Source organism: Orcinus orca, chromosome 20 (assembly GCF_937001465.1).
Source record: "Orcinus orca chromosome 20, mOrcOrc1.1, whole genome shotgun sequence".
In the NCBI taxonomy this organism is placed as follows: Eukaryota; Metazoa; Chordata; class Mammalia; order Artiodactyla; family Delphinidae; genus Orcinus; species Orcinus orca.
In genome coordinates this window covers 1,592,211-1,614,818 of record NC_064578.1, presented here as the reverse complement: position 1 = coordinate 1,614,818, position 22,608 = coordinate 1,592,211, and the positions used below count along the sequence as shown (strand labels likewise).

Below are 22,608 nucleotides of genomic sequence, written 5' to 3'. Positions count from 1 at the left end.
CTCGGGTGTGTTCTTGCAGGTCACCTCTTCTATAAATTTGGAATCACGGAATCCGACTGGTATCGAATCAAACAGAGCATCGACTCCAAATGTCGGACGGCCTGGCGGCGAAAACAGCGAGGCCAGAGCCTGGCCGTCAAGAGCTTCTCCAGGAGAACCCCGTCCTCGTCCTCGTACGGCGCCTCAGGTACGACGCAGGGTGGCCCAGGCAGGTGGCCCCGGGGACGGTCAGAGTGAGAACGGTGATTCTGTGCCTGCATGTGCCTTGTGAGAGGCTCCCGGGGCAGCTGTCTAGGTGGAGGGCATCCTGGGCTCAGCAGCACCAGGAGCTGGGCCAGGACCACCTCGGACGCCGCCCTGAGCGCTGCTCCCTCTGCCTGGTGGGCCAGCACGTCGCTGGCTCACTGTCACTGTCACCATCTGCTTGGCGTCTGCAGGCGAAGGCTGGGGTGCAGCCTAAGTCGTGCTCGTTACTGCCATGGTGAGGACACAGCCTCGGTTATACTCATCCTCAAGAACGGGAAGCTCTTAGGCTTTCTTTTCAGGCATTGAAAGGACAGCTGGGAAAGTTCACCAGGAGTGACAAGGAGACCAGCATCGCTTGTCACCGAAGATGTCTCAAAATGTTGTGACAGAAATGGTCTTTTAACTCCCGCGGACGGTCCCTGGGCAGTGGCTCTCAGACCTGAGCCCTGACCGGGGTCGGGACCGGGATTCAGGGGCAGCAGTGGGCAGGGTGGGCGGAGCTCTCGTTCTGGAAGCGCTGCGGTGACAAACCAGGTCACCTGGAGTCCTTACAGGGTTACGAATCTTGCTGAGCCAGACCTCAGGAAGCGGTTTTCCTCGGTGGTTTGCTGGTTATCAGATACTTGGCCTAGCTTGCCACGTGAACCATGCAAGCTGGGGGTAGCCGACGCTCGTGGGCCAGACAGGTCATGCCCTGAGCAGAGCTTCTGTGCGGGGCCTGCATTGAAGAGTCTCTCGGTGAGGAGCCCGGCCTTTCTGTCACCACCAGGATTCTGTCCTGGGAACTTAGGTAGCAGTTGGGGCCCCGCTGGGGGTGGCTCCTTGCCGAACCGGACTGGCTCTGTGGTCCTAAGAGGGTAGGCGTGGGGACTGTGGCTCCAGGGACGCAGGTTTCAGTGTGGCCGGGGATCTGCCGTCTTACCCCGGGGCCACCTGGTCAGCACGGCCGTGCTCAGTGCCTGTCCCCATCAGATGAGGTGGGCTGTGGAACCCGCGTCCCCGCCTCTGGAGGTGCCCGGGACACGTGACGAGCTGACTTGCAGGCGGGCCCCTCGGGATTGTGTTCAGTTCAGATCCTGCCTCTGGGTGGTGGTCTGAGGCTCGGCGTTGCCAGCCAGCAGCTGCGTGAGGCCCCAAGCCTGTCCGGCCCATGTTGGAGCAGGAGGGTGCTGGGTCCTGAAGCTGTGCTTGGACTGTTGGGCTGGCCACCTTGCATCCGCTTCTGACCTTGTGGCTGGGGACTCAGGTGGCCTTTGCCCCTGAGGTCTGATCTCCACCACAGGCTGGTGATGTCATGCTTTGTCTTTACCCTCGCTCACTTGTTGTTTTGTTTTTCTTCCAGTTATTAGTGTTTCTTTCAGTTGAATGACAGTAATTCATTTTAATGGTAGTTGCGTGTCTTTAGTTCCTCTGTTTTTCTGTCCATAAACGTGTCAGGGTTCCTCCTAAGAGGCTGTGGGTTTTGTTTTGTTTTTCTTTTTCTTTTTGGCTGCGTTGGGTCTTCGTTGCTGTGTGCAGGCTTTCTCTAGTTGCGGCGAGCGGGAGCTACTCTTTGTTGCGGTGCGCGGGCTTCTCTTGCTGTGGAGCACGGGCTCTAGGCACGTGGGCTTCAGTAGTTGTGGCACACGGGCTCAGTAGTTGTGGTGCATGGGCTTAGTTGGCAGGCGGATTCTTAACCACTGCACCACCAGGGAGGTCCCCAGGCTGTGGGTCTGGCAACTCTCAGTGCTGCTGTTGGTCCTGTGGCCTCTTGCGGGTGGTGAATGGCCACCATGAGGGGCTCTTCAGTGCCGTGGCCGGGCAGGCGCTGAGCCTCAGGACGTGTGGCTCGGAATGGACTCTGGCCGGCCTCGGTGGCTTGGGAAGGTCCGCTGGCTGCAGCAGCACCGTCCATGGCCAAAGTGACGGGCGCTTTCTCAGGAGCAGGGGGCCCTCTGTGTCGTCCTGATGGGCCTCGGAGGACGGACACCGTGGTGCCACCCGGCACCTTGCTGCCTCCGCCCACCTGGGTCTCTGTGCCTGGGTAGTGCAGCAGGGGGCACTGCGTCGGGGCGGGGGTCAAGGTGTGCCTTTTTAAGGAGCATTTGAGGGAGGCTGGCACCATCGCACCCCCTCTGCCTCAGGTGCTGTGTGTCTGGGAAGCACGGGGGGCGAGTTCCGGGCTCTGGGACGGGTCTGGACTGCTCTCGGGCGGTCCGCTGGAAGCCAGAGGGCGGCCCCTCCTTGGGCGCTGGAGCCCTGGGAGTTTTGAGAGGAGCACAGACCACGTTCTTCTTTCATCAAACTCTTGGAAGTACGTTGTTCTGTAACTTTCTGTTGACTGGATCTTTTTCTACTTTAACGTACTGCGTACTTGGCCCAAACTCGATACAGCACAGGGTGGTTGGTTAAAGGGCCTCTGGGATTTCGTCCTCGTCCTTCCTGCGGACTCGCGGCCTGACCCAGCGAATCTGCTCCTTAAGGCTATTCTGGTGACAGACATAATCCAGGAACATGTAATTTAGCCAGGATTCCGTTCATTTGGAATTGGTAGAAATTCCAGCTGGAGTTGCCGTGTTCTCTTTTGAAGTATCAGCAGACAGATGCTACAAGTGAGATTCTGAGCCGAGGCTGGTCTATTTAAAGCTGAATTAGTACTGCCAATTTGAACACAGACCACAACATCACTGGTTTTCAAGGGATTTTAAAAATATCAGTTTATTAAAACGTTTGTATCTCAGCCTGCTGTCTGGCCACACCACGTGAACTTTCGTATGTGCTTGAGTTTAAGGTGGCTGCATTTTACAGTGTAAACCTCCGCCCCCAGTGCTTCTCCCCACAGCTCTCATTGGGGGGCATCCGCGTAGGGCCCAGAACCTTCGGGTCACAGAGAACCAGCTCCTGACTGTGTGTCTCTCTGGACATGGGGCAGCGCGGCCAGTGGGGGCAAGGCCTTTGAGGGGCTGCCCTTGCCGTGTCACTGCCGGGGGCCATGGTCCTCCCTCAGCGTGAGTCGTTGCCTGGGGTCACTTGCCGTATCTCTTGGATTATTCTTGACCACAAGCAAGTAACAGATGCAGTTTTTTGCACTGCACTTTGATATCAGTATTGATTGTAAAACATAGATTTAAATTAGTCTTCACATTGCCACATTAGAGGGAGCTATTGATGACATGGTAAATTCAATAACTTGAATTTCGTAAGTATTAACATCTTAATACTGTTATACTGTAACTTTTTAAAAGGCAGCCAGTGGAATCTATACCATGTCAATTTGATACCCACCATTAAGCTATTAAAAAATGCAGGAAAATTCTTTTCTTCAAGAATCAGACATTTAATCTTTTTCCTCTTTCCATTCATATCAGCATTCTACTTCTCACAGAATTTCATTTTAATGTAATATGGTTTTATCTTTAGAAGTCTTGTTGAGTAATCCATTCTTTAGAACAAAAATATGTATATACATTGAAAATTAAAATCTTTTTGTTTCTGAGAATGTTCTAAGTGTATAAGAAAATTCTTCTGATTGAGATAGTATTACAGTTAAAAGTAATACACAACACGTGAAAACAAACGTATCTCATTCTGGGTTAAACATGGAGAGTAAACTTTTACTGGAAGTGTTCCTTTAATTGAGTGGATGGAACTTTTCTCCCAAGTTAGTTTTTTGTTTGTTTATTTACTTTTGGCCGCTTGGGTCTTCGTTGCTGCGCGCGCAGGCTTTCTCTAGTTGTGGCGAACAGGGGCTGTTCTTCGTTGTGGTGCGCGGGCTTCTCATTGCGGTGGCTTCTCTTTGTTGCGGAACACGGGCTCTAGGCACGTGGGCTTCAGTAGTGGTGGCACATGGGCTCAGTAGCTGTGGCTCCTGGGCTCTAGAGCACAGGCTCAGTAGTTGTGGCGCAAGGGCTTAGTTGCTCCACGGCCTGTGGGATCTTCCTGGGCCAGGGCTCGAACCCGTGTCCCCTTCATTGGCAGACGGATTCTTAACCGCTGCACCGCTGGGGAAGTCCCTCCCTCCCCCAAGTTGCTTTAATTATCCACGGTCCCTGCCTTGCGCCGGTCTGACACAGAGTTTAGTATGCACTTTTTTCCTGTTTTCCGTTTTCCGTTTTTGTCACTACATCTGAGGAGCTTCACTTACGTAGTAGGTGGGAACCATCTGTGTCTGTGGGTCACTGGATCTTTAGACGCTGACTACAGGTGAGAAAGCCCCGCTGTCTAACAGCTGTTGCTCACGACACTGCACATTGGAAGTCCAGGAACGAAGGCTCTCCGTTCATTTCCGTGGGCAGTGTGGTTGGGGAGAGAGGGAGGCAGAGGTGGGCTCAGCCCCAGGATGGCAGCTCAGGCTCGTGTGCATCTCCCCGCAGAGACCATGATGAGCACGCCGCCGCCCGCCAGTGAGCTGCAGCAGCCCCCGCCTCAGGCCCTGCACTACGCCCTGGCCAACGCCCAGCAGGTCCAGATCCACCAGATCGGGGAGGACGGACAGGTCCAAGTAGTATGTACTTCTCGCCAGTTTGCCTTTGCGAGTGGAAGGGGGGGGGCACGGCTGGGAAGCGGGGGGAGGGGCGCCACGACCAGCTCTCCCTGCACTTCTGGATCCCGCTGACAGCCTGGGATGGGGTCCAAGTAGAAATAGTTAAGGTAGGCCTCCTACATCTCGTAGACCTCTCTGCCGGCCCCTCGCGGCTCCCCTGCCTGTGCGCTTCTGCCTGTCCTCCTGGGAGACATCAAGATGTATCACAGATATTTTCTCAGTTCAGAAGCATGGGCACCCTTTACTGAGAGGAGAAGAATGACTTCGTTCTGCGGCCAGCCGAGAGAGCTGGTGGCCTTAGTCATTGTGTCGTTTCTTTCGATTGTGTGATGAGTTGCCCTTGTGTGCTGCCGGCCCAGGTGGACGTTCCTCCCGACGCTTCGTGGGAGAGCGGGGCAGGAACTTCCCGGGGATGCTGGGGATGCTGTAGGCACCCAGCCTCCTTGCCGTGGGCCTCGTTGCAGGGCTGCCTCCTGGAGACCTGGTTCTGACCCAGGCGGCCTTGGTTTGATGCTGCACTCAGCACGCTGCCTGGAAAGGGAGGGCTTCCCGAGAGCACTGAGGAGGATTGTGAAGAGTTCTTCTTCTTCCAAGGGAGATGGAACAGTTATAAACAGTGGATTCTTTGTTTAGCTGTCAGTCACAAAAGCAGTTACTCTAATCTCGTTAGTAAGGAAGTTCTTTGAAAGAATTCCAGAAGAGATAACTGTGATATAGGGTTTACATAGATGTAGTAAAATGAAAGCAATAGAAAATTCAACAGTAGTTTATTTTCAGGTCCATTTTGATTAAGGTAGAATTTTAAATAAGATAATGGATATTCATTTCATTGAGCTCAGTTAAGGTTTACAGGAATTATTTGTCTCCCTGTATCTACAAACATAAATGCATTTGACTTGGAGTCTGAGACTTTGGAACCACGTTTATTGTTTACTTCAGCTGTTTAAGTAGTCACGTGTTTCTTTGATTTAAAAAGAGTTGGCTGACGTGTTTTCTGTGTAGACACGTGCACAACTGCCACCCACCCTCCTAGTCACGCTGCTGTGTAGCCTCCAGCACCCCCAGGTCACTAGGGACCCTGTCTGAAAGTCCATGAGGTTTCTGGTCCCTCTGAGTTGATAGTACAATTTAAAAAAAAGCTTGTCAGTTTAGTTTTCTGGAAAATTGTGGTTTCTCCCTTTTCCTGTATGTCCTTCACATTCTTAAATTTGCCTGTTTAGTAACATTTAAAGATGTAACAGATTTTTCCTAGGCCTCATTGCCCCTTTAAGAATTACTGCAAAGTGTTCTGTGTTATGTCCTTAAAGTAGAACTTCAAGAGGGTGTTTAGTAAGCTAACACCATGCGTGTGTGATGCTGGCCACTCAGGCCTTAGCTGTCTTTTCTTGAACTGCGAGTGGAGAATCAGGAACAAACGTTTCGGAGAGCGTTTCTTGTTTCTTCTGATGCTTCTTGGTGTCTTCTCTTCTGCGGATCCCACAGGGCCACCTCCACATCGCCCAGGTGCCTCAAGGGGAGCAGGTGCAGATCACGCAGGACAGCGAGGTGAGTCTGGCTGCCAGCCCGGGGCCCGCTCTGTGCCCACGGGCCCTCTGCACTCTGACCTTTGTCCTTTGCGGGGCGCAGGGCTGCAGCCCGCAGATTGGGGCGTGGCTTCCTGCACCTTGTCCCCGCCTGGGAGCAGTGCTCGCCCTGGATATCCCCCCCAACGTGTGCCATGTGGGCGGAGCTGAGGGCCGGGCTTGCTTCCAGCCTCCGGCATCGGCGCCAGGGGCTGTCGGCCCCCGGTCTCAGGAGAGTGCCGGGGAAGCCTGGGACTCGTTTAGCGGTGCCTGCTGGCTTCTCGTGTTCCGGCCGCACCGGGCTGCTTTCCTTAAGTGGGTGACGTTAGTGCCCCCGACCTCTCAGTCCCAGCCCCCAGCCCCACAGTCAGAGAGGGAAGAGGTGGGCGGGTTCTGAGGGGACGGCTCCGAGCTGGACAAATCCCTGTGAGTCCTCAGATGACGGGACAGGTGTGTCCATGGGAAGGTGGGGCGCACGGCCAGGTGGGTGCCCGGGGGGTGGGGAGGCTAGCGGGGGTGGGGGGTGGTGGTGAAGGGGAGCAGCGCACAGAGGCTGGTGGGTGGGAGGGGCAGGTCCCGGGAAGCCTGACCGCAGGTAAGGAATGGGCTTCCCCCTGCCTCCTGCGGGGCCAGCGGACTGGGGGTGGGTGTCTGTGAGCTCACACAGAGCAACATGTTGGGGGGGGAGTGGGCAGCAAGCTAAGCGCAGGCACCCCCTTGGGGACAGGGGAGCTTCCCTTCTCCAGGCACAGGTGAGGGGGAGGCCACGGCCACAGAGGGCCGGCCGTCTACCAGCACGCCTGCCTTGCTGGCGGCCCTTGAAAGGAAGGAAAATGGTTAGGGTTGGAAAAGGAGAAATCAATGTACATCCGCTTTTATATTGTTTCTGCTAAAAATTCATTAGAATACTTACTGAATTCCAATTTTTAGTATCAGTTTTGCCCTTTTATTTTTTTTTTTAGTTTTCTTAACTGAATTCCTCCTCTATATAATCCAGTGGTTTTTTTTTTTTTGCTTCCATTAGGAATTGAATGCACTGAATTAGAAAAAATTGCTGATAGTGTAATGATTACTTTGTAATAAGTTACAATGTGCAGTTAGTCTTCTTATCACAATGAAACCTTACTTTGTTCACTTAAAAATTAGGTAGTTATTTTGTCAAAATGAGGATATCTGTAAAGAGACATTTAGCGGCGCCTACGAGACTTAAAACAACTATTATTTTTTTTAAACAAATGAAAATGAATTTCCAGCTGGTGAGATCTCAGTAGGCCTGTAGTCTGGTTAATTGCATCACGTCCCATTGATTTCCTGATTGCCGTAATGCTCCATGATGTGTCAGATGTCCCAAAGGGGAAGCTGGGTGATGGGACGCAGGACCTCTCTGTACTACTTTTGGTTCTTCTTGTGAGTCTGAGATTGTTTCAAAGTGAAGAGTTAGAAAAAAGACATTTCCATTTGGGGGTCAGGGTTGGGGGATGGCTACAATGTTTTTTAACTGGTTTGTTTTATTTGTTTTTGTAAGAAAAAATAGCACCTGTAAACTCAGCCTAAGTATTGATATTTTGGGATTTTTATGGCTACAAGGGACCGATGTTGGAATTGATGTTAATGGTTTTGCTGGTTTTCACTAATGGCCTGGGGACGTTCCTGCCTCTGTCTCGTGCATCTTGAAGCTGTTGTCTTTGATCACACCCTTATTCATCCATTTTGCAGGGCAATCTACAGATACACCACGTGGGACAAGATGGGCAGGTAAGTGCTCACCTGCGGTGGATCCCAGCGTGGCAGGAGCGGGAGCGTTGGCCCCGGGGACACATGGAGACACACGGAGCTGGGGCATGTGGATGGCGGGGCCCTGGGCTGTTGTGCAGTAGCTGTCTGTTAGAATAAGGCAGGTTTCGTTCCCGTTCATTGCTGTCAAACTCCAACCACTGCCTTTTTTTTCTGGTCCTGAGAAAAAGACCCTGAAACCCTCAGTGAGCTCACCTGATGTGAACTGTCTACAGAGTGAAGCGTCCGGCCGAGGCGTTCTAGGGGTGATTTGCTTTCTAAGATGGAGTGAAATTGCTGGTGAATTCGAGGATTGACGTTTTCACATCCTCATGAAGAGTTTCTGTTAAAGAGATGTTTATAACCTGAATAATTATGAGAGAGTCTGGACGATCTTCCTTTTTTATAGAACGTAACTTAGGAATCATGACCATGGAGCTCAGTCACTATCAAGATAACCATAGACATTATTCTCAGAGCCGAGTGCACTCTCCCTTCTGGCACACTGTGTGTGCTTCCCACGTCCTCGGCGAGGGCCTCGTGTCTGCCACAAATGGTCATGCAGGGTGTGCGTTGCTGGACTCGAAACCAAAGGACGTCACGCCCCGAGGGTTTCCTGTTGAGCCCTCGGAGCGCCTTGGGACGAGTGCGATGTTCAAGTTGGACTTTCTTCGTTGAAAGTGTCATCTTGAGCATACTCATGAGGTTCTAATCAAAGTCCTAAAGCAGTATTAATATAGAAAAATGGCTGCCTTGGCAAAAGGCCAAAGAGTTGCGGCATTTTAAAAGCTGCGCTGAGCTTTAACCTTAGTTACCCCTCTTCTTTAGCATCCTTCTCAGGGCTCTTACTACAGGTCGGGAAAGCTGGGGGCTCTTTGTCACTTGAGCCTTGAAGCAAAACCTCTGCTTTCCCAGAGTTGTGCTCTGGTTTTCTCTGCTGCTGCTGGTGAGGTGGCCCGAGGTGACCCGGCAGCCTGGGGAGGGGTGTCGCTTCTGGGCAGCTGTGTTTGCTTGCCTTTCCGTTGTGCTTTCGGGGAAGGTGTAGGGAGAGGAGCCCTGTCCTGGAGGGTCGGTTACAGCGGGGAGCAGCGCAGGGGTGTCGAGCCAGCCTCTGCCAGCGGGAGGGCAGCCTTCTCCACACTGCAGCGTGGACCCCGCTGCCCACGTTGGGCCTCACGTACCGCGATCTGCCGCTTGCGTCTGTTGGAGCAGATTAAGGGTTGAGGGGCCCCCCAACCCCCAGGTAGGCCCTGTGAGGCTAGGCACTCAAACCCAGGGTGGAGGGGTGAGGGTGGCGGAGAGGAGAGCATGGGGGTTAGAGGTGAAGCTCCAGTTGGGCTGAGAGCACGGGTTCCGGTTACTGGAAAAATGTCCCAGTCACACTTCTCACCCAGTCCCTGTCGAGTGGAGTGACAGTCATGATCGGATGCTGAGACGCCTCAGCATCTCAGTGAGGCTCGTTCCTCTCCCTGACCCGGACGTCGAGTTGGCCGAGTGTAGACAGAACAGTCCCCAGAGGGTTCCATCGGTCAACAAGGCCGCACGCGAGGTTCATGTCAGGTTCACTCTGGCAACACGTGCTTTCTTGGCTTTGCCGCTGTATATGTTAGAGATGTTTGTGAGGTTATGTGGACATTTTTAACCTTAGCAAGATATTTAAAATTGTTAAATGAATTGTACAGGATTAGAATTTGACCTGGTTTGGTGCATTAATTAAGAATGATGTGATTAAAAACATGTTTAGGGAGCAGTAAGTTGTGCCTTGTGTCCCTTTAGCACAGCGTCTGTCCTTCCGCTGAGACTTTTCCGCGCATTGTCCATAAATCCTCGCCTTCAGTCACGCCACAGTTTGCCTTTCACGCCTGGAGTCTGGTTGCCTCCAGGGCTGTGCTGGCCTGATGTTCTGCCCCTCGAAATGCAGGCTGTTTTGCGGGGGAAGTGAGGGTCTGTGTTCAAGCAAAAAGATGCTGCTCTTTGAAAGGAGCGGTCACGTCCGCCCGCTATCGTGAGTATGTGGGCAGCAGGGGCCTGGCTGCGGGAACAGTGCCGTTAGCCTCCTGCGCTGTTGGCTGGCAGGCAGGCCCCAGAGCTGTGGACGGAGCAGTCACTTCAGTTGGGCTCGTCGCTGGGGAATCGGGTCATGGGGCCCCTTTCAACCGTTAAGGTTTGAATTTGAGCCTCCAAAGTGGGGCCTCTCTGAGTCTAGCCAACAAACACTGGGCCTTGGACCCCAGTGGGTGCTTGGGGAGCTGCTCTCCCTACCCTGTGGTTGCCGGAGGAGCTTTTCCAGGTGAGGAGGGGTTCCCCTCTGGGGGAGAGAGGGGACACCCCAAGCTGGGGCCACTGCTCCCCGGCCGGCTTTCCCTCGTCCCAGCTCACCAGTGGGCCAGGTAAACCCGGCTCTGGCTCCAGGTCTGTCCGCCCTCCTTAGAGCTCAGAGGTGCACTGCGGATGTGAGTCTGCCTTCGGGCCTCGAGAGGCGGCCTCACCGTTTCCATCCCGACTCCTCCTGGCCGTGCGTGGGGCAGCAGGGTGGGGTGTGGGACAGCCCCACCACGTGCAGGGGGCGTTCCCATCTGATGATGTGCATAGGCACGTGGCAGGGCCTCCCTGCCTCCCAGACACCCACCTTTCCCCACCACTGTGCTGTCTTGTCCACAGAGGGGTTCCGCTCGCTTCCAGGCCCTTAAAGCACCACGATGGGTTCTGTCCTGCTTCAGCTGCTCACGGCCGGGGCCGGGTGACTTTGCAGTAATGCATGACAATTTCGGGGTGCTTTCTCTTCACACCGCAGGACTGTGTACTGTCGATAACTGTCTGAATTTGACCCCAGTCAGCGGGGTCCCCGGTGCTGGCAGCAGCAGGTGCTGGGACTTCAGGAATCTGACCCTTAGGAAGGGCAGGGAAGGCTGAGGGTCATGCTCTCAGACCGGGGACTGGTTCCCATGGAACCACAGCGCCTCCTGGCTTCTTGGAAATCACCTGCGACCCACACGGTGGGCTCTCCGAATTTGCATGGTGAATTTTGGGTAAAAACGTGGCCATGTCTTTAAAGGGAATATCTGGATATTCAGTTTAGACAGCAAGAGGTACAGGCTTTGGTTCTGATGAATTGGATGTGGTTGAAGATTTAGCCAACTCAAAATAATCTTTCTGATTTCTCTAATCAGTTGGAGGAAAGGCAAAATAATCTTCCTCAGTTTAGGAGGTGGCAGTGCAGTTGCAGAACTAAATCTGGAAGTACAGACGTCACACGGGAGGTGAACTCTGAGAATTGGAGGAAAGAAGTGGCCGAAAGAGGACGTTTGTTCTGGAAATGCTTCCAGGAGGCAGATGGTGGTGGGGAAGCGGAGGGCATCCTCCTGGCGGGAGGGGGGTATGGGTCCAGGCAGGGCCTGCTCTGTGGTGAGACTCTGTGGGGTCACAGGCGCTTCATGTCAAAGCCACACGTCTCCTGGGACGTGTGCGTGTGCTTTATTCTTTCCCTCTCACTTCTCTAACGGTCACTGTTTTCTTGGGGGTTGGGTTGTCTGAGGCGTCAAAGTGTGTTGTTTCACTTAGAGCTTCACGTCTGGCCCCTCAAGTGAAGACCACTGCTGAGGAGGGAGTGGGTGTGAGGCCGAGCGTGTCTGTCACGTCCACGAGTGTGGTCCCCGCGTTGGGTTCATCTGGGTAATTCAGGAAGATTCCGAGGGGACACATGCAGTGACACAGACGAGGCGCTGCCTCTGCTCCATCTCCTGGCTGTTCTGCTTTGAGCGTTCTGAGCTGCTCAGCGTGCGTGAGTTCAAGGGAAGCGGGGTAAGCGCCTCATCTCGGCTCGGTCGTGCTCGGGGGACAGCGGCTGGCAGTGAGACCGTAGGATTGGGGACCCGCGTTGGCGCTGGCCTTGTGGCACAGAGACATTTGGCTCTGAATCTGCCCCGGTTAGAGCCAGTCCCGAGCCAGTCACCCTTCAGCTGTGTAGACGAACGCATGCCGAGAACCACGAGCTTTATTGTGAGACTGTGAGCACTGGGGCGCGTCCCTGTGCTGCTGGTCTAATCGTCACCTGGTTGCAGCCATCCCTTGCTGTACGACCCCCGCCCCCACCACCAAATTTGGGGCCAGAGAAGACAATCAGTTATTATGCTTGGGGCTTCCCTGGTGGCGCAGTGGTTGAGAATCCACCTGCCAATGCAACGGACACGGGTTCGAGCCCTGGTCTGGGAAGATCCCACATGCCGTGGAGCAACTAAGCCCGTGCGCCACAACTACTGAGCCTGCGCTCTAGAGCCTGCAAGCCACAACTACTGAATCCCGCGCACCACAACTACTGAACCTGTGCTGTAGAGCCCTCGGGCCACAACTACTGAGCCCGCGTGCCACAACTACTGAAGCCCGCGCGCCTAGAGCCCGTGCTCCACAACAAAACAAGACACCGCAATGAGAAACCTGCGCACCTCAACGAAGAGTAGCCCCTGCTCGCCACATCTAGAGAAAATCTTCGCACAGCAATGAAGACCCAACACAGCCAAAAACAAATAAATCAAAAAAAAAAAAATTATTACCCTTCACTATTCGGGGTTCACCAGGCCCAGCGGGAGGAGGTGGTTCTGCCACGTCATGTCACCGGGTCGTCTGGAGGCTCGGGGCTGCCCTGTCCAAGGGATCCCTCCCAGGCCTGGAGCTGGGCTGTCCCCCCAGCCCCTCGGTTCTCCATGAGGGCTCCCCCAGTGGCCCAGGGCCTCACAGCACGGTGGCAGGGTCTGCGGGGCGGATGTCACCAGCTTTTGAGAGCTGGGGTGCAGACGTGCAGGCCCCATGGTGACCACGCTCCTGAGGGCGGTGTGGGATGTCCACGCCGTGGTCTGAATGCAGAGGATGTTGCTGGCAAAGAGGGATGTGACATCTCCCGGCATCCATTCTGGGCCCGGTGTGGCTTGACCGTGAGCTCCTGAAGGGCAGGGCCTGTGTCCTTCACGGGGAGGCAGGGGCCTGCCTGAGTGCCCAGAGAGGCCCGGTGGATTTTCATGGAGACGGTTACTGGGTGAATCACGCATCACGAGCCCCGGAAATGAGCCTCCCCGCTCAGGCTGGTGGGCTGGGAGTTAGTCTGTCAGCGCTGGCATTGAGACCGCAGCCCACCCACCCGAGTGGCATAAAATCTGCATCGAGAACTTGACACTTATTAACTGTGTGCTTCGTTGGGGCAGCTTGGCCGATGGTAAAAGTTGGGTGCATTTTTTATGATTATTGTGTATTGTTAAATCTTTGTTGAACTGTTAGAACAGTCTTAAAATGTCCTTTTCTGCATTTAAAGAATTGAGATTTTTAAAATCTAGATTTTTAGGATTTCTAAGTTTTGCATTCTGTTCATCTTGGTTTTGGGGGAGTTTAAGAAAACAAAGCAAAGACCGCAACGTTTATTCGTGTGACTAAGAAGCGGTGCTCCCGAGCAGGCTGCTGCTGGCCGACCGCGAGGCCCCCCGGCCACTGTGTCTGCGGTGCCTCTGTTTCCTGGGCTCATCGGCACCCGAGGGCAGGCCCGCCCCTGGGAGGGCGCTGGCGCCTTTGTTTTAGTTAATACCGTGTTGTCACTAAAGGTCAGAGCACAACCCAGGAGGAGGAGGCTGGGGCCCCCTGCATCTCCAGTGTCATGCTCCGGCCTCCCCGGCTGCCACAGCCATGGGAGGAGCCAGCCCGCTGCCCACGGGGCTGGTGTCCCTTTCTGGAGCTGGGCGTACGCTCCCTCTGACATCCCAGCCTTGTGTTGCTGTTGATGATGTGAACTAGGGGATGTTATTCTCCTTTACATGTGGGGACAGTAGCCGGTGCCTCTTCCAGGGTTGTGCAGGGAGGTCAAGTCCAGGATGGATGCAGCCCGCAACTCTCATATGAGTCCTCAAGCCCCTGCCTTGGCTCCAGGTCTCTAGAACACAGTCATCACTGCTGTTGTCACTGCCACCACCAGGACTACACAGCCACTGTCACCTCCCCCTCCACTGTCATCACTGCTGTTGTCACCTCCACCACCAGGACTGCACAGCCACTGTCACCTCCCCCTCCTCTGTCATCACTGCTGTTGTCACCTCCACCACCAGGACTGCACAGCCACTGTCACCTCCACCTCCGCTGTCATCACTGCTGTTGTCACCTCCACCACCAGGACTGTGCAGCCACTGTCACCTCCACCAGCGTCACCTCCCCCTACACCACCATCAAGGGATGTTTCAAGCGAGTTTCGATGCTTGTGAGCTGTGATATGTCTTCTCTGCCTCGTTCTGTGGAGACTAAAGTGACAGAGCTCCCTCTGCCTGGCCCTCAGGAGTGTTACTGGGGGGAGGTAACAAACTAGGAGTGTGTGAGAAAGGTAAGGGGCAGATCCACGCTCTGTTCTTGCCTGTCGCATTGAGCATTCAGTAGGCGCTCAGGTGTGGAGCAGAGCCGTGAAGATTCACAGAGCTGCTTCCAGAGGGCGTGTGGATCCAGGCGATTCAGATCCAGTGAGATGTGAGCGCTCACGTGGTCCCAGCTCCATTGCCAGGCAATATCGTATCTGTTGGAACATCTGAATCTGGGTCCGTTTTTTCTCCATAGTTGGGAGATTTTCAGCCACTTGGGGCATCTTTAAAGACTGGAGCTTTAGTCATGGTGCTTACATTGTGAATCACGAAATGGTTTAGTACTGTTTCAACTAGATGCGTATTTTGGTAGATTTTTATTTTTTTACAGTTGTGGTTAACGTCATCTAAGATGCGTATGAAAAAAGTTGTCTGTCTGTCTGTAGGCTGAACGACGTCAGGACACTTGGAAACCTGGGAGTTGTGTGTGTTCTGGCAAAGCCCATCTCTGCAATAATGAATATGCCACACACACACACACACACACACACACGCACACACACACAGAAACACACACACGCACAGAAACACACACACACAGAAACACACACATGCATGGGTCACCTGTGTTTAAAAAAGGCAACACGGTGATGTGTCCAGGTTACTCTCCTCCTGCATCTGTGAGATAACTTCACCAGTACGTAACTAAATAGCCTGGTGTTCTCGAGGCTCTTAAACCTCTCTCGAGTTCTTTGGCATTTGTGTCCATCCTTATACTTTGCTTAAAAGTAAATTTCAGTAGCTCTCGGAACTTTTTCCATAAAATGAGGCATTATAAACCCAGCTGGGAAAAAGATTAGAAGAGGTGGGAAGTATCCAACATTTTATGTGTAGGACTTTTTTGGAGTGTAGGCCTTTTTTGGGGTGGATGAGAAGAAGGGCTGTGTATGTGTGTGTGTGTGTGTGTGTGTGTGTGTGTGTGTGTGTGGTGTGGTGTGTGTGTGGTGTGTGTGTAGGGTGCCTTTATCTATAGCAGTGAAACAGTGTCTGCCATTCCCAGGGACTCTAGTCCACTTTTAGTGGTCTGCCACGCCAGGAGAGCAGTCTCAGCCTTGCAGATGGTACACACTGTCACTTCGCTTCTTTTTTTAAAAATATTTATTTATTTATATTTTTATTTTTGGCTGCATTGGGTCTTTGTTGCTGTGCGCGGGCTTTCCCTAGTTGCAGCGAGCAGGGGCTACTCTTCGTTGCAGTGCGTGGGCTTCTCATTGTGGTGGCTTCTCTTGTTGCGGAGCATGGGCTCTAAGTACGTGGGCTTCAGTAGTTGTGGCACATGGGCTCAGTAGTTGTGGCGCATGGGCTTAATTGCTCCGCGGCACGTGGGATCGTCCCAGACGAAGGCTCAAACCCGTGTCCCCTGCATTGGCAGGTGGATTCTTAACCACTGCACCACCAGGGAAGCCCTCACACTGTCACTTCACTTCTAATAAAAATGTTCCCCTCAAGAAAATATGTTCCTTCCAAAACACAGACACACATCTTGGAGAACCTAGGTAGCTCAGGGAATTAACCCCTCATGGAAAAGCCTTCTCTACCAGAAATGGTGGAAAATATCGTTTAAATGAGAAAAGGCCAGATGTGGAGGGAGTTTGGTGTTGAGTGGTTCCCAAAAATACCCTAGAAGAGTCACAGAAACAACGGCGCGTCTCCTGCCGCCCGGCCGTGGAAGCTGAGCGTGGCGCTGCAGGCTGTCGCCCTGCCCGGGGCAGCTGGCCCCGTCGGGACCCGGCGGCATCTCCTGCTGCCAGCTCCGTTCCTCGGGAATCCTGGTCCCCAGCGGAGGCTGGGGGCTGCCGGAGGGCTCCCCGTTCGCCACCTCCTGGGCCCGTGGGCAGCGGGGAAGGCAGTTTTAGGCGTGGCTGAGGATGGCCAGTTAGTGACGCTGGCGGAGCAATCCACGCCTGTCATGTGTCCCTGGAGCTGTGACGAACAAGACGGTTTCTGGTCAGACAAGGCCCGGAGGAGGTTGACAGAGGTTTGGGCCGGGAAGGATATTGAAATGGTGTTTTTAGAAGAAGTTGTACCATGTGGTTACTTACGTGTACGGTTCCAGTATTGTTGGTCATTAGAGTCACGATGTCTTTGGAGGCTCATGTCAGTTGAGGCTGAGTAGCTTTACAAGAAAACCCCAAAGGCCCTTCTGATTATTTGGACGCATCGCCCACAGCCCTGAGCCCCTTTGGTCAAGCCCCACCTCAAAGGCTTTGACTCCAGACAGGCAAGGGAGGAGTGACAGGCCTTAAAATTCGAGAATCGTTTTTGATGAGTTTCATCATTTTCAAATATACGTTTAAAATGTTAAGTTAAATAGCTTTAATGCTATTAGATCCAAATTTTGTTCATTTCTGTTCTTCACAGCACCCAGTGTAGTATCAGTTGTCAGTACTCAGTGATTCCTTGTTGGTGAATGAATACAATAGAAATTATTTCAAATTAGCCTTAGTTAACTGTAAGATATGCATGTGAGTTGAAAGCATTTTGATACACTTTTATTTTTAAGCCGTTTTAAAATGTGGCATATGTTCACTGATGATTTTAGTCATGAGTAATAACTTGGAAATGCCCGGAGCAGTACTTACCTAAACCTTACAGCTCAGTAGGCTGAAAAATTGTGAGTTCTGACTAATTCCAAATGTCTTTTTAGTGAGGCCGAAGTTGTAGAACTTTTTCTGCATGAGGAAGGTTTGGTGATTTCTCTGGGCTCTCCTGAAGCTTTTCTGTCACTGTCTGTGTTTTCCGTGAGGGGCGTGCGTGCAGCGGGCAGTGGAGCGCATGCCTGGTGCTGGAGCAGTGTCCCTGGCGTTTGGGTGATAGTGCAGAGCAGCTAAGGATTCTTCACCCCAGCAACTGTACTGCAGAGGCCGTCAGGGCAGCTGCTGTCTGTTGGAAGGAACCGAGTTACCACTCCTGCACCAGGAATTTACTTTCTGGATTTCTAGCTGTGGAGGAGGGTGGGTGGAAGGCCAGCCCTATAATGGGGCTGCCCCGTGAAGTGCTGGCCATTTTTCCAGATGGTTCACTTCCTTACAGTAAGAGAAATAGGGGATGGAAAGTACCCGTGGGGACGTTTCCCTCCCGTTCTGCGCAGGCCCTGGCTTTTCCCCGAGCGAGCCCCAGGAGCTCTGGCCGTCCGTGTTGTAGAGCCTGGAGGCTCGCTCTGCGTGCTCTAGGTGGAGTCATGTGTGGACTCTGGTGGTTGCAGCCCAGAGGGGAGTCGCTGTACCGTGTGCGGCGTCTGAGTTTAGACAGTGGATCTGGGCGGGTGGGGTGCCGGAGTTGGCGCTGGGCTCTCCCGGCACCACGGGTCTCCAGGGCTTGGAGGTCTCAGGACGTGGTGGAAGTTGCAGGAAGCTGAGCCGGGGGGCCGGGGCCACCAGACGGGCCTGCGGCGTGAGAGCTCGCACGGGGCTGGGACACGAGTGAGGCCTTGAGCCACTCAGCAGAGTTACTGCAGAAGACAAACCTTTCAAGCACAATGTCATGTCCCACTTTTCCCCCCTGTGAGAGTGCACCTCAGGGTGACCGTTGGCTTCATTGTGTGTTCGTGAGGAATCTTTCGTCTAGAAATCACAGGCTCAGTCTGATCAGGGCGCCCGGGTGCGGGCCAAGGCCGCTGCTCCGGCGGGGCTGGAATGCCTGGCAGAGTTGGAGGACGCGGACGGGCCCCCAGCCTGGGCCCCGTGGGCGTTGTGTTCAGAAATTTGACGCCACCCGAGGCAGAAGCGGCGCGGGTGCTCATGTTCGGGCTCCATGCAGCTCCAGAGCAGAGGTCGATTTCTGGTCAAGGAGGTCCCGAGGAATCGGGACGCTTCCCCTCATTCTGAGTTCCCTCTCACACAGCGACTAAGGGGGAACATTTGCAGACGTACTGGCAAACTCCGCTACGTCTTTCTTTACATCTCTTCTGAGGCCTTGCAGCCCCCTAATGAAATGCAGTCCGTGTGATGTGCCACTGGGCTTGGACTGGAGAGAGAAGGTAGCACCTGGCGCCCCTGTCAGGTGTGTGAGAGAGGAAGAGGGAGGGAGGGGCTGAAGGACCCTTGAACCGACAGGCACGCTGCGGATGACAGGCATTCAGGGTAGAAAACTCATCTAGAACTATTTTCGTGTGTAGGCAAACACAGTCACTGATTTCAAGAATCCAGGCGATGTTTCTTGCTGACGCCAAAGTAAAATGAGCAGACAGCTCCTCGGGTGGCCCCACACCCGACTTCAGAGCTGCCTGCTGAGCTGTTGCTTTCAGCCCCGTGCCCACGTAACGTTCCCACGCTGTCCCCTTGCTCTACAGACACGACCCTCGTGCTGACCGGTGAAGGTCGGCTCAGACTCTGACCGTCGTGCTGACTGGTGAAGGTCGGCTCAGACTCTGACCGTGGCCTTCCTGCGGCGAAAGATGCACATTGGTGTGGACATCCAGCTTCAGAGCGGAGCCCTTTAGAACGGGGGCAGCGTGGGCCAGCAGCCCGGTGACAGCCGCCCCGCCTGCCGGCAGACGCGTTACCTAGCGAGGGCGGGTGCGGAGGGGGAGACGGGGAGACAGGGGCCTCCCAGGCCACACGCGTGGCCGCGGCCGTCAGCCGTCTAGACCAGGCTCTGAGGGGACGGGGGGCACTCGGGTAAACCGGGCATGGCGAACAGGAGGGAAAGCGGGGCTCCTTGGAAGTAGGTCTTTGTGATGTAACCGCCAGGTGGGTCTTTTTGAGAGAATTCTCTTCCATTTAGGGCGGTGCTCCACCGGCACCTGAGTTGAGCTCCCCGGAGCCGGAAGATAGTTACCCCCAGGCGGATGATGCCAGATGGGCAGGTGTCTGGCAAGGAGACAAGTCGGCCAAGGAGATGGAACGAAGGGCTCAAAGCCTTTTCATCACAGAGGCCGGTGGAGAGAGGTTGAGAGTGCGTGCTCTTCCTTCTGTTTTAAAGGGAAATGGTTTCTAAAGTCAGATGAGGCTTTCGAGGTTTCTTCTTGTCTGATTTGCCGTGTAACCTTCTTTGACTCTTTCTGACGCGCTCCCGTCCCATGTGACTGGACCTGGCCTCGTGCTGTACTGGGGCAGCCTGGAGGGAGTTGGAACAGCCGCCCTCAGAGCCTCTTCTGTTTGGTTGCGTTCTTTCTGCCTTGCGGTCCTGGGCACATAAGTTAGCCTCTGAGTCTCAGCTTCCTCCCTGGTCACTCGTGGTAACAAACAAGAGGCCATCTGTGCCCAGTGCCCAGCACTGCAGCTCTTGGGCTGAGGCCCCAGGACCCCGGCCTGTCCTGCTGCTCCCATGCAAACCCACTGGCCCTGGCGGTCACGTGACCCTGATGCCGGCAGCCCTCAATGCCCTCTTTCCCCCGTGTGTGGCGGGGCAGGTGCAGACACATATCCCTGGTTGTTGGCCGGTCTCTTGTGGGAGCTGGGCTCTCCTGGCTCCATCCTCCCCAGGCGCCCTCGTCCACTGGCTTCCAGGCGTTTACCCAGTGAGGGAGTGTGGGGGAAGGGGCCTCAGTGCTGGATGCTCCCTCTCCGGGGGTGCAGCTGGAGCCCGCAGCTGTGGGATGTGATTCGTGAGATTCCCCGCCGTCCAGCCCCCTCTCGTTAGCGGTCACACGTGGTGGTGTCTCGTTTCCAGTGTGTGCGGGGACAGCGTCATCAGCACAGCCCCGCATGGGCTGCTGGCTGTGCTGCGAAGCGCACTGTAGGGTGAGGTGTGGACGTGCCCTCCCCTCGGGGCCCAGCCCTCCCCCGAGGCAGGCTATTGGCTGAGCGCGGAGGGTTGCTTTCAGGTGTCTTTTCACTTAGAGGAAGTTGGAAGGCATTCTTTACACCCGAAGTTAAACGTTTGCACCGTTTGTGACTCCTGGTGTCCGTCAGTTGGCCCTTGAGCACGGCGTGCGGTGTAGACAAGCACTTGTTACACATGAACCGAGCTTCTCTTTGTGAGCCCGGGCGTGTTTGCGGATGGTACACCTGCCTCTGAGCGCAGCCCCAAGCTCCCCTCTGCAGGGCGCAGGGAGGGGCCGGGATGTTTGTCTCCTGTCTCCCCCATCTGGGTTGGGTGGCTGTAATCGGGTACCATGGACGGGGCAGAAAGGGCAGATGTGTGCCCCACGGTCCTGGAGGCCAGAAGCCCGACACCACAGTGCCGTGCAGTCGGGTTTTGGTGAGGACCCTCTTGCTGTTATGTCCCCACGTGGTTTCCTTGGTGTGCCTGTGGGCGGGGTCCTGTGTCTCTCTCCCTCCTAGAAGGGCACTGACCTCTCGTAGGGGCCTCACACTCGTGGCCTCGTCCAACCCTAATACCTCCTGAAGGCCCCATCTCCACACCCGCACCCCATCACGCAGGGAATCAGGGCTTCGACACTCAGTCCAGAGCACCCTGTCTGTTCCCAGGAAGGACTTTGGACCTGTGGCGGCTCTGCTGTGGATGCAGAACGGGGATTTGGGCTGTTTGGTCCCCATATACCTTCTTGAGCACACAGTAACCTCATGTGCCTCACGTCAGCATGGATTGTTCTGAGACGCGGCCTCGGGCGGGCAGGCTCCTGGGGAGGACATGGCCCCGGGCGTGGAGTTGGGTCCCAGCGGCCTTTTGCATGGTGGGTCCTTTGGCAAATGCTCCCTGCTGACTGGAACTCAGTAGGAAGATTACGTCACCTCTTTTTGGAAGTTCTTTCTTTCGTCCCATCACAGTGAACACGACGATAATTTTTGTGATTCTGTGGGGTGAGTTTTCCAAATTAAATAAAGAAACAGTGGGAGTCCAGCACACAGTCGGGGGGTGGGGAGCAGGGAGGGAGGCCGGCCTGAGCCCGACCCCGGCCTGCGCTCTGCTTCCTGGCCGCGATGGCAGCTGCAGCGTCTGTGTCCGTGTTTTGGCGTTTCAGCTCCTTGCCGATGGCTGGGCACCCTCTTCCTTCCCCGGGACTGGATGGGTCAGGTCACTTACATGCGTGATTAACACCTTTTTTGTTCTTGCAGCGCTGTCTTACCCGCTCCCTACCCACCCCCACCTGACCCTTCTAGAAGCCAGAGGCCTGGAGCCCACGGGCAAGTGGAGGCCCTGGATTTGACTGTGGCCGAGTTACTCCACCCCCCGTCACCCCCACCTCCCTCGACTGGAAGGTCTTTAGACACATGGCTAAGACCTGTTCCCAGGAGCGCCGCCCTCTCTGGAATGATGGGCTGAATACCGCGCGTCTCCAGACTTCCGCTTTTGCTTTATCACAGTTTTAGGCTTTGTTTTCCTTTCTTCCGGATTGCGATTGAGGCTCACGCCCGATGCTGGAAGGAGGAACGGAGCAGAGGGCAGAAGCTGCTTGTGTTGACGGGAGCCACCGCCCCGAGCTGCAAATCTGGCTCCTGACTGCTGGCCTGTCAGCTCTGGAAGCGCCAGCTTGCTGGCCTGGCCGTAGCATATGCTTTTCTGAAACGTTGCATCCATTGGCTGGAGCCCTGAGGCCTGTGAGGAGTCTCCAGGCCAGGCCTCGCGCCGAGGGCTCCAGGAACACCCAGGGAGCACTGTTCGGTCTGGTTCTGTTGTGTTCTGGGGTTCCTTGCCAGTTGTGTTTGTGTCTGGCCGTGCCCCTCGTGGGCAGGACCTCCAAGTGGGATCCAAAGAAGCAGATTAGCGTTCCTGTCCTTGGGTTTAGAGGCTTAAGAATGGTTGTTTGTTTCTGACATTTGCTGTACAATTGTACAAAATAGATCTTGTGCCGCGGGGTCTCCTGGCCGGTTGGCGGCTTGGGGCGTCTTCCTCTCACCTCCTCATCTCTCTGTCATGGGGGAAGCTGCTCTTTGAATTAACATCCAGGTTTGGAAAAGGCCACTGGCTGAGTGCTAATGTTACCATAACCAGCTGGGCTCAAGCGGAAATGCAGACACAGGTCAGTGACCGTGGCTTCTCCCGGGGGCCTTAGGTGTGAGGGTCTCGCCCTTCTCCTGGCCACGCACTTAATTAAGCTGTGCTCAGTGCCTGTCTTGTGAGTGCATGAGGGTTTTTTGCTTTGTGTTTTTCGTGTGTGAGCGTGCGTGTGTGTGTGCGTGTGTGTGTGTGTGTGTGTGCGTGTCTGGGTGTATTCTTGGTTGTATTGTGAGTTTTGTTTCTAAGTATTACTGGAAAGACCTTGGGCTCCTTGCAT

The 22,608-nt window shown here is 54.6% G+C and overlaps 1 protein-coding gene across 8 annotated transcripts in view; it reads left to right on the top strand.

Annotated features, from left to right (window-relative positions):
- The window catches only part of BANP (BTG3 associated nuclear protein), a 107,438-nt gene that overhangs the window by 67,971 nt on the left and 16,859 nt on the right, over window positions 1–22,608 (top strand). For 6 of the 8 annotated variants that reach the window (XR_007474546.1, XM_049704099.1, XM_012536860.3 and 3 more), the window contains 4 exons: window positions 20–187; window positions 4,599–4,729; window positions 6,242–6,313; window positions 8,047–8,085. Coding sequence is in view for 7 of the 8 variants with exons in the window: in XM_049704099.1 (XP_049560056.1) it covers window positions 20–187; window positions 4,599–4,729; window positions 6,242–6,313; window positions 8,047–8,085 (410 nt within the window). In the remaining variant the exon portion in view is untranslated. The remainder of the gene's footprint in view (window positions 1–19; window positions 188–4,598; window positions 4,730–6,241; window positions 6,314–8,046; window positions 8,086–22,608) is intronic. The other 2 variants (XM_004280069.4, XM_004280068.4) reach the window with 1 other exon arrangement.